The 14,506-nt window shown below is 41.5% G+C and overlaps 1 protein-coding gene across 1 annotated transcript in view; it reads right to left on the bottom strand.

Annotated features, from left to right (window-relative positions):
• Window positions 1-14,506, bottom strand: part of DNAH10 (dynein axonemal heavy chain 10) — a 48,757-nt gene that overhangs the window by 8,695 nt on the left and 25,556 nt on the right. The window contains exons 43-61 of the mRNA XM_041488265.1: window positions 13,763-13,935; window positions 13,330-13,423; window positions 12,120-12,287; window positions 11,641-11,829; window positions 10,877-11,048; window positions 9,788-9,991; window positions 8,990-9,070; window positions 8,411-8,608; window positions 7,637-7,798; window positions 6,924-7,098; window positions 5,899-6,080; window positions 5,560-5,696; window positions 4,476-4,693; window positions 3,914-4,135; window positions 3,210-3,357; window positions 2,196-2,475; window positions 1,613-1,842; window positions 732-1,005; window positions 2-106 (exon numbers count right to left, since the gene is read on the bottom strand). Of these exons, the coding sequence (XP_041344199.1) occupies window positions 2-106; window positions 732-1,005; window positions 1,613-1,842; window positions 2,196-2,475; window positions 3,210-3,357; window positions 3,914-4,135; window positions 4,476-4,693; window positions 5,560-5,696; window positions 5,899-6,080; window positions 6,924-7,098; window positions 7,637-7,798; window positions 8,411-8,608; window positions 8,990-9,070; window positions 9,788-9,991; window positions 10,877-11,048; window positions 11,641-11,829; window positions 12,120-12,287; window positions 13,330-13,423; window positions 13,763-13,935 (3,412 nt within the window). The remainder of the gene's footprint in view (window position 1; window positions 107-731; window positions 1,006-1,612; window positions 1,843-2,195; window positions 2,476-3,209; window positions 3,358-3,913; window positions 4,136-4,475; window positions 4,694-5,559; window positions 5,697-5,898; window positions 6,081-6,923; window positions 7,099-7,636; window positions 7,799-8,410; window positions 8,609-8,989; window positions 9,071-9,787; window positions 9,992-10,876; window positions 11,049-11,640; window positions 11,830-12,119; window positions 12,288-13,329; window positions 13,424-13,762; window positions 13,936-14,506) is intronic.

The raw sequence follows: 14,506 nt of genomic DNA, 5'->3' as shown, positions 1-14,506 counted from the left end.
CCTTTCAAAAAGAAATCAAATTCTTCTTGTGGAACTCGGCCTTCAGCTTGTTCTATCTTGACAGTCATATCAAAGGAGAACAGTAACTTGTGCTTCTCGAACAAGGCTACGTTAAAAGGACATTTTCAAAAATCAGCTGCAAAAGCTTGTGGAACTGGAGCAATCTTTCAATCCACATCCTTCATCTGTTGTGGGACTGATGAGATGTTCCACCCCTGCAAGTGCTCAAGGCCATTGCTGAGGGGCCCTCAGCAACCTGATCTAGTGAGTGGCATCCCAGCCCATGGCAGGGAATTGGAACCAAATTATTCCAAAGGTCCTTTTCAACCCAAACCATTCTGTGATTCTATGATCTGGTCACCCCACAAAGATCATTTGGTTGACAGTTGGAATTGATATTCCTAAAGGTCTTTTCCAGCCTGAACAATGCTATGATTCTGTGATCAGGGGGATCAAAGCTGGGGCTTTGAATCAGGCTTTAAGAGTCAATACAGCCCCTGTGAGCAGCTCTATTGTAATTGTGTTAAGAAAAACATTTTTGCAAGAGCTACATGGGTAATGTGCAATGTTCTTTTAACAGAAGTAGCAGGGAGGAAAGTGTGAACCAGGAGATCTGAACATCACTGAATTCCCTGCTTGGTAACCTGCCTCTTTAACATGAACCACCTGAAGTCAGGGCTTCACCTTTATTTGCACTGCACAGCCTCAGCCCCTGGTTGAACTGCACTAACCTGTGCAGCCATAGTTGTAGGTGCTCAAAGTCAGTGTATCCATGATGTTTTTTAACCTCTTAGGAAGAATAGGACTGGGCATGGATTTCCGAAGAGAGAATCCAAAAACCTCTAAGAAGGAAACCAGTGAGAATTGGTACATGATGTTGACAAAAGCCAGTTCAGCCAGCACAGAGAAGAGAATGGCTCCCCTCTTGGCAGCTGGTCTGTAGCCATCTCGGAGAAGGTCGATATCCGCTGCGGTCGTCTCAGCCAGCTTCAGTTTCTCAATCACCTGGGCAGACAGGGGTTTTATACACCTGAAATTACTGTGCTGATCCAGAGTGGATCTATTATAGCTCAGTAATCAGAGCTGCTCAGTGCCTGCCTCTCTGTGTGACTGTAGAGGGAACCTGGGCAGGTAACTCAAAAGAAGTTGTACGAATTATAAAAATTAAAAGTTAGATAAAATTAATCCCACCCTGTATATTTATGAAAGGTAATGGCAAAGATTTACAAAAAATCATGGAAAGAGTGTGGCAAGGGCCCTCTGGGGATCTTTAGTTCAACTTCTGCCCAAAGCTTGGTTATAACCACCACTAAATCAAGTCCAGTGTGGCTTTGCCCAGCTGTGGCCTGAAATCTCCAAGGATGGATTCTTCTGTCTTAGAACTGTAAACAAACATTACTTTGGTCCTGTTAAGGACTTCCCTGAAGACAGGATTTGGTTTTCTGACCAATAAAATGGTGCCCAATACTGAAAGATGCAACACATTCATGAGAAAACTCTCCATTTCCTTTCAAACTATTTGCAAGCTTCAGGAGTAAAAGTGAAGCCCAATGAAAAAGGAATGACTATGTTCTGTCCAGAGATACCCTTCCAAAAAGCCCAGAGCTGATACCTCAGTAGCTTTGAATTTTGTGTTCTCCAAGGTTTGCACCAATTCCACATTGTCCAACATGTTGCCTGTGGAAGTTGACAGTCCATGAAGGAGAGTGTCTTCCAGATTTTTCAGCAGGTTTTTATTTTCACTTGTCTCTTTGATGAGACGTTCTCTCTGTTCCTCCAATTCCCTCCTTTCAAAACCCGTAATGACACTGAGCAGCTGATCCTCCAGGCCCTTGAGTGTAACTACAGGTACAATACATGGACAGAGCACAGACTTTTGTAAGCACAGGACAGTTTTTATGCAACTTATTTAATCTCAGGCCTCTTACAAGACTACAGCAATGCAACAGAGTGATCTGGTTAATGACTTATTAATCTTGATTCCACCAAAGCATCCTGACCTGACCAGCACAGGAAGAGATTTTTACCTCAGTTGCAGATTAGAAGAGAGAAGTGAGAAGGACTTTCTATTAAATCAGATGCTGAGTGTAAGGGAGAGTATGAATTTCTTAGTTTCATCAAGACAATGACCCAGGCCCTAAATTTGCACAACAGCATAATCCCTACTTTGTTATTATATACACACTTAAGCTTACCTGTATAATTGATAACAATAGCTCTGCCAAACACAGAGGGAGAATACTTTGGGTTTGCTAATTTGGTGTTCAGGTACATTTTAAAATTACTGTCATAGTCAACCTCTTTGTCCCCCAGCACAATGAATGCTCGCCCCTGTGCAACTTTGACATTCTTCTCTAAGACATTGTCTATCACAGGGTCGATGTATTCATCAACACTGTGCACCAGGAAAGGGGTTCCATACTTTATGGCCTGTTCTAGTTGTTTCAGGAAATCTGGGTCATTAAAGGAAGCCATCTGCAAGAGAACAATGGGAAAACATGAAAGGAGAACTGATATTCAATTTGCTGAACATTATTATTTTGCAGTAGCTGCCAACACTAATGATTGTTCTTTGCTGCTTTTTGTCTTTCCTCTCACAGATGATATGAAGTGCATTTGCACAAAACAGTAACGGTGCTTTTTTTCTGATTAGCTGAGAACAATTTCCATTTAGAAATTACCCTTTAAAGTTCTAGCTGTGCCTCTAAGTGTGTTAGACTCTTTCTGCATGTGCAGACAGGCTGAGAGAGCTGGGGTTGTTCATCCTGGAGTAGAGAAGGCTCCAAGGAGACTTTTAGCACCTTCCAAAACCTAATGGGGCTCCAAGAGAGATAGAGAGGGACTTTGGACAAGAACATTTAGCAGTAAGACAAGGGGGAATGGCTTCAGACTGAAGGAGGTCAAGGTTAAATTACATATTAGGAAGGAATCTTCCCTGTGAGGGTGGTGAGGCCCTGGAACAGGTTTCCAGAGAAGCTGTGGCTGCCCAATCCCTGGCAGTATTTAAAGCCAGGTTGGACAGAGCTTGGAGCCCCTGGGATAGTGGAAGGTGTCCCTGCCCAAGGCCAGGAGTGGAACTAGAATGTCCTTCCCAATCCAAACCATTCAATAATTCTGTGCTATATAACTGGTTCCCCATTCAAGGTGACAGATATTTATGCAGCTTTGAAAACAATCAGTAATGAGGCAAAGCAATCTTCCATCTTTACCTTCAGGTTATTTTTTTCTTCCTTCTTCTTAATCCAATGTAATGCCTGCTGCTGTGGGTCAATACAGAGCGGGAAGCGGCTGGAATACGTTGTCAGGATGCCGTTCTGGACAGACAGCTCATCTGGGGGCAATCCTTCAGAAACCCACCTGGGAACAGAATGGACCAAAGACCAGCCTGGGATGAAAACTCAGTGGGAGAGCAGCACATTTCATTTGTTAGCAAAATGATGCAACTCACTGAGCACACAATTAGACACACACAGTGCATGTGGTCATGGGGACAGTGTCACAGCTCAGACTGACTCCTGTAACTGCACTACTCAAAGTACTGACTGTTGCCCTAGGTGAGCAATCCTGTGGTAGTTGATACATGGGCTCCCTGAGCTTGAGTTCAATACCAAACCCATTGAAGTCAATGAAAAGACACCTGCTGGGTTATGGATACATATTTTATAGAGAATTCCTGATAAACTTCCTAGAAATGGTATTACATGTGTTTAAGTTCAGTGAATGTTCCTGGAGTGTTAAGTACAACAGATTGTTCCAACAAATGGCCCCTGTTAATCAGGACATGAAAGATTCTCTCTCTGGTGTGGCTGTGCACCTCCACCCACAATGCCAATTCTGTGCCACAGATTGAGCTCCAGACTCCCACTTTATAAAGTCACATCCAGCAGTCCCTGGGTCTCCTGACTGGACATACCTGCTAACCTCCACCTCATTGGTCAGGAGGCTTTCCAACTTAAATGGTTGGCTGACAGGAATTTCTCGTGAGAAAATATCTTCCTGCCACACTTGATAGAGCATTTCATGACGGAACTCCCAGCTGAAGGCTCCCACATAGCACAGAAAGGCAGCAGCAAGCAGACAATCTCCAAGTAACTTCACCTTCCGTATTTCTAATTCCTTGAATTCCTCTGTCCACCTGAAATAATTATATGGGAGATTCTGTACCAGGAAGATGAGGTTTATGTGCAGGATTTCCTGCTACTTTAGATACAGGTTGAGACAGACCCCCAAATTTAGAATCAGTTTTCTCTTGCTATTATGAGGGTCACAGACACTGAGTTGATCTGAACTTTCATCCATTAATCTCAGTCATTTTCCAAGAGCTAATGGATATTAGCTCAGAACAGATAATAGCTCTTCTCAGAAACAAACACCATAGAAAGCAACATTTTCAAAAATGTCTCCACCTGACAGATTTTATCCCTGACACATGAACCTCTGAAGTCAAAAATGATCCTCTTTGGATCTAGACTTACCTCTCATTCTCAGATTTCAAGCCAGCGATGAGCTTATCAGCAGCCTCTAATCTTCTCTGCATTATCTCTGCTTCTTCTTGTAACTTTTTGTTTTCTTTTAATGTCTGGTCTAATTTTTCCCCCAAAGCTTTAAGCTCCTCCTGAATGGCAGCCAGCTCTGCCTGTATCCTTTCCAGTTCCCGCTTACTTAATTCATAGTTCCGCTCCAGCCTGGCCACCTAGAGTGCATTTTGAAGGAAACATAAGATTTTCAGAGGACAGAAGGATTTTAGAGATCAGTAGTAAGCTCTCACATTTCTTTTGGTTGTATTATATTTTTCAAATTGTTCTGGTAATAAACAGTGCAAGCCAAAATAACTGGCACTGTCACTCTCCTCTCCCCATCCCAAACATGCATCATGGTCTGATTGCAGTTCTAAAGCAGAAAAATCTCCCAGTTCTGCACCCACAAGGAGTATTAAACACTGGAGGTCAGCAGGACTCTCATGCCCAAAAAGGGGAGGTTTGTCTGCTTAATAACAACAATATTAAGGCTCCAGAAATAGTCAGACACATCATCTAGTGAATATACTTGCTCTTTAGTCAGTTGTATAAAATAACCTTTTCTTGATAAAATTTTACAGTGTCATCTGTCGGACATTAGATTTCCTTTGGCAATACAGCTGAATTTCCAGTCATCCTAGAAAAAGCTAATCAAAAGGTCTGTGCTTAAGGAACATGGATTTAGTGTACTACTGACCTCTGTTCTGTCCAAATGCCATGGGTTTTAAAGCTTGTTTTTAGAAAACAGCTCTAACTGTGTTTTTCTAAGCACGTTAGATTACAAAATTCCAACTGAACATGTTCCTCTCTCATCCCTCAAGCACTGGCATGGATGGCAACCCACAGCCCAGCATCCTGACACAACAAATACAGTGATTTATGACTGACAACCTGCCCCACTGCTACTACAGTAGCTGTTCTAAAAACTGTTTTTTAAGCACTTCAATAGGAAAAGTGGGCAGTCTATGAAACATCCAAGTATTATCTTTTCCATCAGGATTATGTTTCGAACTTCTCTGAATTTGATTCCAACATATTTTACCTTTTCTTCCTTTGGCTTGACTGTTTTAACTACATCACAGTAGGTCACCACTGCTTCAGCAAACTTCAACATTCCCAGTCCTGCTCTGCTGATAACTTCCATTTCAGCCCAGGTAGTGTTAAGATTCTTTAAGAGAGCTAAATTGGCAAACACAAAAATATTGCAAGTGAGTTGAATAACTGTGCAAAAACCCTAAAAGAATAGCTTTTCTTATCAGCAGCACCAACCAATGCTGTGACAGACAATAGGAAATATTTGTCAGAATATTAAAGAGACTCTGTTGGCTGTTCCCATTAACAAGATCCTATATTCACTGCAATACCCAGAACAGGAATTCACCTCTCATAGCTTTCACATTGCTCCATGGAATTTCCCTAAAATCTGTCGTCAACAGAAGTCGCAGGAAATTTGTGTCAGCCATCATTGCTTTGGCATTCTTCCAGTTTTGTTCTTTGTAACCTCTCATTATAAGAATACAGTCCAGAACAACCTGCACCTGCTTCGGGGGTGTTGCAAAGGACCTGGAAAACAGGTGAAAGAGACAGTGGAAGAGAAAAAAGGAGACAAAGCACATGACGCCAGACATGGGCACTGCCTGGTAAGAGAGGCATTGCAATACAGGAGCTTGAACATAAGACAAGCCACAACAGTGAAATAGATAACCCAAATCAGAAAATAAATGATTAACTACTCAAAAGCTCAGAACCAATTCCTGTATTCAGACAATTTGATCCATGAAATACTAAATTATTTCAACAGTGGAAAGCTTAAAACACTGAGCCTTGATATTCTTTCCTAGGGCAGTGAAGCAGCTGGAGAAAAATCCAGAGATCTGTGAGAGAAAGGAAACTCAAGTGTGGGAGGGAAGGGAGAGCCATTGCTATTTTGGGGACAACTATTTCAGGGAGAGCCAAAGACTGGATGTGCCTTTATATCAATCCTTAAAAAAAGATGTATTATCAAAACACGGGGAGGAGTAAATTAGGCAGGGAAATACATTTGCTATGAAGGTATCCCTGAAAAATAACTGTTATGTGTTCCTACTTACACAGGAAAAAAAGAGGAGGAATGAAAAGGTTTGGACAGCCACTGTTCAGGAAAAAAACAGCAGTAGGTTCTGGTGCACCAAACACAGGCCAGAGAATGATGGAGTAAACAGCAAACAAAGGCCTGGAAGAACTGTCTTAAGGCAAAGGCATGGGCTAGGAATCAGGGCATTCTGTTGTGACCTCTGCACCCAGGCATCTGATGTCCTGACCTTCACAGGCAGGCAAGAAAGATGAGGCTAAGGCTCAGACCCAGCAAACAAGAGTCTCTCAGTGTATTTCCAAGAGTTTATGCTACTGTACATACAAATGAGTCACCTGAGTTCAGTAACTTCAGCCTTGTCAAGCTTTTCAACCTCCCGTTTGGCAGCTTCCATGATAGGCTTGATTTGATCCAGTGCTGCCTCAGCCTCTGCCTTCTCCACAGCAATGATCTCATTCTGCTCCTGTATCTCTATAGCTTTCTCTTCACCCATTTTTTTCTTCTCCTCAGCTAGTAATTGCAAAGGCAGGACCATAAATGAATCATTCAAGTTTGTATACAGAACATATAGTAATACACTAATAGAGATTTACTCTTTGCTGATCAGAAATTACCATAAGTCAGAACCTTTGTTTCCAGCTTGCCTCTGGTTACAGCTACATCACCAGGTGAGGAACAGTTAGTGTTCCACACAACAGCATGCACAATCTCTTTTCCTCTATGTTTCCCTCTAATACTGAATGCCTGAATCAGAAGTTGCCTTTCTTGCTACTGCCTTTCCCACATCATGCCCTACACCTTGGAAAGGGAAGAACAAGGGCAGGCAAACGTTGTGTAAAGTACTGTGGGCCAAATGTGGAGCAAAGATGGCAATCTGGGCAAAGCAGGGGACCTGCTCTTCTGGCATGGCATGGGAGCAGCACACAGAACAAGAGGGATACCTCGAGAAGCAGCTGGAGCTCTTCAAGGGTCTCCCAACCCAGCCTAACACAGATGATGTGAGCCCTGCTTAGCCTGTGGGACACTTCACTAGTTGTAAACTACCCACCTATTTCTGTGTTTAACTTAATGTCTCTTAACAAAGCCTCACAAGCAGCTGTTTTTTCTGTTAGTATAATCTTCTGCTCAGCAAGTTTCACGTTCAGCTCAGCCAGCTGCACAGCAGCTTCCTTCAGTTTAACCAAGCCCCCATCCAGCCGTTTACATTGTGCTAGGTAGGAAAAAAAAAGGGAGAAATGTCAGTGATTCATTTGTTGTGCTCCAGCACACAGCAACAGACAACCTCACAAAGAGAAAATATCCTTAGAGGTGCACTGAGAGATTTTCCTTTCCTGAGCCTGCCAGCCAAAATGCTGTTAAAGTCACTTGAGCTGACACAGGGGCCCCGTGCCACAACATATTTGCCACATTACACTGTTTGTGTTTTATCCTCTTCACGTATTTCAGTGCCCCTGAGGTATGAATAAGAACTGCTGCTTGAGGAAGAAAGTCAAACCCTGAGTGAAGCCATGCTGGTATTAGATTTCAGCATGACTCTCCCCAAGCAGAGGAGTGTCTGGTTTGGAGATTCTGGCTCATGTTCATTCACAAAAGGATTTGAGGAGAGCCCATTGTTTGACAGAGTCTGAACATTCATGTGTGGCCAGGATTTTGGGTCAATGTCAAAACACAGCCCCACAGCTGTGTGCCAGCACAGCATTTGAGATAGTACTAACACAGTTTTTGCATATTCTGGGTAATATGTGGGATTCTCACCAGAACTTTTGTTTTAAAAATATTTAAATCACTTATTAAAAAGCAGAAAACATCTACACAGCCTTACCTAAAATGAACTCATTTTTCTCATCCAGCAGCTTTGCATAGGTATTGAGAAAATCAAGAAAATTTTTTGGTGTGACATGATTTCTACGTCTCAGTTTCTCCAGAAATTTCTTGCTGAAATCCCCTACAGATTCATGCACCATGACTATGTGGTCAATCACTGACTGGAAGCTCTCTGGTGGGATGCGTGGGTTTTTTGCTAAAATTGGGCAGAAGAAATAAAAAATTTCAAATATTTGTGCCTTTTTTCAGAATACACCAATTGCCATCTCTCTTATGTACATCTAAGCCAGGCACAAAATAAGTCTGTTTTCTGGGGCAAAAGCAAGGCCAAAGGGGACCTCCTGGTAGTCAGCCCACATTGTCTGCAGACTTTGGAACTTGAATTTTATCAATTTTAAAAATCTATTTGATTAAGAAACTACCATCCAGTGACATTTTTGACTGAGTTTTTGCATTACCCACTTAGACTCAAAGTAACAACACAATGGGAAATGAAACACAATAATTGCAAAGTAAAGAATATATTTCTTAGGCTATGCCAAGGACTAATGGGTTGAAATACTGACATGTTACATACCCAGAAAGGACTGAGCAACTGCACTCAAGGCCTGGGCAGGCCAGGGCAAGAACCAGTCAATACCAGTGTTGTTGACAAGACCTTAAAATAAAAGCACAGTGTTACCTGAAAAATTCCTTTGTAAAATTAACCCCTAATCAGATAGGCAATCCTCTAATTAACTTTATTTACACCAAGAATTTGCAAATTAGTCTTGACTCTTTCTTAGTAACAGAATTTACCACAAAGTCCATACTTTGATTTTGGCAGTAAATAATGAGCTTTGCCCCTGTGTCCTGCTAACCCCACAGGACCATTCCTTAGGCTCTACAGGACACAGTCAAGAGCTGCAATAAGGTTTTGCAGGGCCTGGTTTAGCATTCCCACCTGGACCCATCTTTCATGAGTCTCTCCTGTTTCCCAGGACTCCTTTCAGCCACCTGCAGTATCTGCCAAGCTTTGGACACAAAAGATTTCTCTTCCCACCATCCTAGTTTCATGATTTAACACCACACTTTCTGCTGTAAACTACAGAAAAGAGGCTGCAGACAAAGGCTGTGTATTTCCAGTTCAGTGAGGATGACCAATTGATTTCTAGCTCTTCAGCTGGAAAATGAACCGATGTGATAAATGCTAATCAATATTGTTCACTGATATGTGGTAATTAACTGGAAAAAAACCATGCAATGCAAACCCTTAATCATGAAACCTACTCTGCTTAGTTTTAGCTGCCAGACTAAGTGCTCACTGGAGATTTTTCTTTTGCCTGTAAATCTGTTTTTCACAGGGAAGGGACTAAGCAGTGTGTAAAACTGATACCTGGGAAATTCCTGCACCACGTTCTCAGGTCCTCCCCAACTGGGGACATTCCCAGGACAATGTGAAGGTTGCTTGCACATTTGCTTACAAAATACTGCCAGATACTCTCTTTAGCTGGGCCCATGCCAGCTTTAGCAGCTTCTTCTCCAATCTGAGTTAGTATGGAGTCTTTTTCATCATCTGCATAAAGGGCTGGCACCATTCCTGTAGCATAAGGACAGAAGAATGCTAGTGAGAACCACCAGTAAGAGGAAACCATATGGCTGGGGATAGGGCAGATGAGAAACCAATTTTAATCCTAGTTCTGCAAAAATGATTCTGAGTAGTTTTGAAGGAACCAATTCATCTCTCTATGCTTCTCCTCCTCCCCATAGTCCTCATGGAAAATAGGTCATACGTGGGATTTAGAGGAATAATTAATTCATTTTTCTTTGGGCTTCAGCAACATATACAAAATGTCACAGGACTTTGCAAAGAAAATCTTCATTAGTGTCTGTGAACCATCAGCTTACATTTCTGTTCTCTCAATCTTGTGGCAGATCCTGCATAAGTAACCTAATGACAGACCAGGGACAAGGAAAACTAGAACAAGAAAAGGGATACAATTAACTCATCTGTTCTCATATCAGACTGTGGAGGAACTTCTATAGAGAGGGTGGTCACACAGTGCCAGCTGCTACTCATTTCCAGCTGCTTCATTTGCTAGAAGATACCAAACTACATTTCAGGACATATATACATGAATATACACATGAACAGTTGCTGCAGTTCAGGTGAATGCTGTTCAAAAGCCAATTGGATAACAGGTGGGTTTGTGGCCAAATGCAGCTGAAGTTTCCCTCAGTCTTGGAAGAAATCAGGGACTCCTGCAGCATCATCACCAGCATGAATGAACCAAATAACCTCTCCAGAGACAAAAATGACTGTAAGAAGATTCCAGAAAGCCGTTATTAAGGCCGAGATCATTTCAGGTAGTACTGAAAAGTGTAACTAACTAAAGCAGCAGAGGACACAGGGTGAACCAGTATTAGCTGTATCAAGGGTACAGCTGAGATTATGAGTCACAAGCAGAGAGGCTGCCAGTGGCACCTGAAGTCAACATGTTGTTGATGAGTTCCAGGAAACTCTCTTCTGCCACGTGGCCATCTGTAAACAAGAAGACCACTGACTTGTCATAAATACCCAGCTTCTCGTACAAACTTTTCAAATCTTCTCGGAAATTATTTTCTCCGTATCCTCGACTCAAGATGATCTCAAATACCTAAGGATGAAAACATACACCGAGAAGACACAGATGGAACCAAGACATGATGGTAACTCTGAATTTCACTTAGACTGAATCAAGGGGTTGGTTTGGCCCCAGTCATCAGTAAATGTTTAAGTATCAATAAAATCGTGCATTTGTACAACCCTGCAGGCTTGCAATATCAAACTTGCTTTGTGTTCATCCTCCTTTTTTGTTCTTTCCTTCCAAGCCTTTTTAAGTAAAGTGCCTCTGAGAGGAACATTTCCTCTCTGAAATAGTATCAATCACAACAAGGCTCCTCAAGCAGCACTGGAGTGCTGCTGTAACACATTCAAGCATCAACAGCAGTAGTTAGGGACAATTAGTTGTTCGTCACCAAACCCATCCTTGTTTTCCTTCCCCAGTGCCAAAACCCAAATTCAGGCACTGACAGATCACACACAGTCACCATCTTGGACTTCCTGGCAATCTCCTCACCTGGGGTTTCTCTCCACAGGGAAGAGCTGCCAGCGTGATCTTGTTGTCTTGACTGACTGACTCACTCCCACCCCCAGTTTAATTCCAACCACAGTTTTACTTTCCTTGACAAAGACACAGGGTCACTAACCTCACATCCAGCTGTGTGAGCAGCCAGTTTGGTCAGGGACTGCTTTCCTGAGCCTCCCACTCCGATGAGCAGGGCGTGCCCGCGGTCCATCCGGATGATGCGATGGATACGGATTAAATGCTCCAGAGCATCATCAAAAAGAACCAGATTCATTTTAATATGGTACTCGTTGTAGTCATCCAAAATTTCCTTCAGAGAAAGATGAACAGAATGTTACTAGGAGACCAATGAAACAATTAATAACATTAAGAAAATAGCCCGTTCAGCAGCATTATTCCTTTCCCATTCCTCAGGGAAAATGAACTATTGGAAAACACTGCTGACTCTGTAGCTGATCCTCAGTTTTCATCACTGCAAATCCCAAACGGGCATTGAAGCACATAAAGTTCTGTGTGCACACAGAAGAGAACAGATTTCCTGCAGTTTGAGGCAGGCTCCCGCCCATTCCTCAGTCACAGTTCCCAGCTGATGCACTTTACCTTAAAGAGAGCTTTTGCTAATTCATAATCTTGGATATCTTCATAAATACGAGGTTCTGCCTCATTCAGTGCTGTTCTGAAATCTCCAAAAAGAATCGGATCCCTCATGACGTGCTCCAAGTGATCGGCGAAATGCTCTTCAACCAGGGTTTTTATATGGCCTTGTACCTTCATGGACATGAAATGAGTCAGGCAACACAACAAAGCATTTGATTGTGAATCCAGTAATACTTAGAAAGGTGATAATACAGATTCTTGCCCAAACACTGATTTATTTCAAGGTGATACTTATGTCACTAGAAGATCCAAAGATTACAGCCCCCTTGTGTGTCCTATGTATGAGCTAAAATGATCTAATAGGCAGTTCAAGAATGGTTCAAGCCAGTTAACTGTGGAACATCAAAACAAAAAGGAAGAAGCCTGTTCAATAAAATACCTTCTCATATATTGGTGTAAACAGTATATTAATGAACTTCCCTTTTCAGCATTCATAGATGTCTCACCAGAAAGATCTCTCACAAAGTTTCAAAGTCTGCATTAATATTCTGCATTGTGAAAATTGAGCTGGAGATGTATCTTTGTATGTTAGAGGAGAAAGTTTTAACTAGAAAAATCTGAAGCCTCTTGGTCTACATCTTTTCATCTAAGCAGTTTCCAAAGCAAAGCAGGTTGCTTATAGATGAGTAGACTTTATATCAATTTCTCTCCTAAATCTCAAGGTTTAAAATTTGCATTGTTCTCTTTTGTGTTTAAAGATATAATTTGAAGCACTTTCCAATTTACATAACAGCCAAAACTAAATTCACTGTGTAAGAATTTGGCTTTTGTCCTTTTTACTACTTGATTGTACAGCCACATTCTGCTACAACCCTTCCTGAAGGAAAATACTGACTTGAAGTGATTTCCTGAGTTTTCTCTTATGCTTCTTTCACACTCTGTCAGCTGTACTTCTGCCAATCAATTTTCCTGGACAGGCAAACCAAGTGATACTTTCCATTCCTTCAGGAGATCTGCTTTCTTAGTCTGCCCACATTGTTTTAGGAAAAAGTCTTCCATGGGCCATGTTTTAAATTAATGAGCAACATATTGCTTACACCAATCTGCAGTCAGACAGCAAGACCTGAGTCCAACGCTTGGTAGTGTTGCTGTTGCAAATTAATTGCCATAATAATAGTCAGTGACTACTAAAAAACTGAAAGAAATTACTCACCAATTCTTTGTCTGCTTCATTAATCAGCCTGTCATGGAAAACCCTCAGGCACTCATTTCTCCAAACTCTCACCATCTGGGTCACTGTGTGAAACCTGAAATAACATCAAAATATCAGACTGCACCAAATGAGCTGACATGATTCCTAAGGCCATATGGTTAATAACAAGGACCAAATTCTGGATTGACCCTTTCACTCTTTATGATTTGGTTCTTTTGCATTTTTACCTCTGGTATCTTATTTAAGAGAGACTAATGCTTCAGTGTTTGGCATAGAGATTAAGGTCACAATTTAGGATGTTCTATTTCTCATTGTGTTTTAATGAAAAGTGGCCAAATGTGACTGATTTCCTGTACCAAATGACCTCAATTTCATTCAGATTCACCAAAAAAAATAGGTGTGGGACAACTAATGACAATTTTTCTACTCTTACCTTTCTGCATCTGTAAGAACAAGTCCATTATAGACCCTGGAAAGATCTCGCAGGTTAAAAATGTAGTGGAATTTGGAAGGAGTAGGCGGCAGGTCAGTAACAATCCTTTTATAAAGTTCCAAAGTACACTGAGTGATCTTGTCAGAGATGGCTGATATGGACTCATTAAAGTTCTGCAAACATGAGAAAGAAAAGGTGTTTTCATGAGACTGCCCAGACAGAATTCAATGCTGTTAAACATAATCTGCTTTCCAGCTCTTAATCCTGTTTGGGTCAACAATTCTCTGTAGTATGAATATTCTGCAATTAAATGTTTAGGGCAGGCTCCATCTTCACTCTGGAACCTTCTGAGTGTTCAAGATAACATCAAACTCAGTGACTGGAATTCCTACAAGATTTCTATAGCAGAATAATTAAACTGCTCTTTTCTTATCTAATGTTACAGGTACCTTGCCAGTAATGCAGTCTGTTGCATTATATTACATTTTTCACATTCATTCCGGAAAGAATTTTCAGATCTTTGTGTATTTGCCTAAAGGAACTGTAACCAAGTCATTCACAAATTTCAACAAAAGAAAAGCCCCAGGTTTATAAATTATATGCTAGCTTGAATGTTTACATATTACAAAAGAACTCATCTAAACAATGTAAAATCCACTGAGAAAGAGAAGAGGAAAGAAAAGGTTTGTGTGAGATTCTAGGTACGGAAAAAAAAAAAAGGTAACAAAGATTTCAGGTCTTGCA

This window comes from Pyrgilauda ruficollis, unplaced genomic scaffold (assembly GCF_017590135.1).
Source record: "Pyrgilauda ruficollis isolate IOZ18807 unplaced genomic scaffold, ASM1759013v1 scaffold9, whole genome shotgun sequence".
In the NCBI taxonomy this organism is placed as follows: Eukaryota; Metazoa; Chordata; class Aves; order Passeriformes; family Passeridae; genus Pyrgilauda; species Pyrgilauda ruficollis.
The sequence above is the reverse complement of the archived record's forward strand: the minus strand, read 5'-3'. Positions and strand labels throughout refer to the sequence as shown.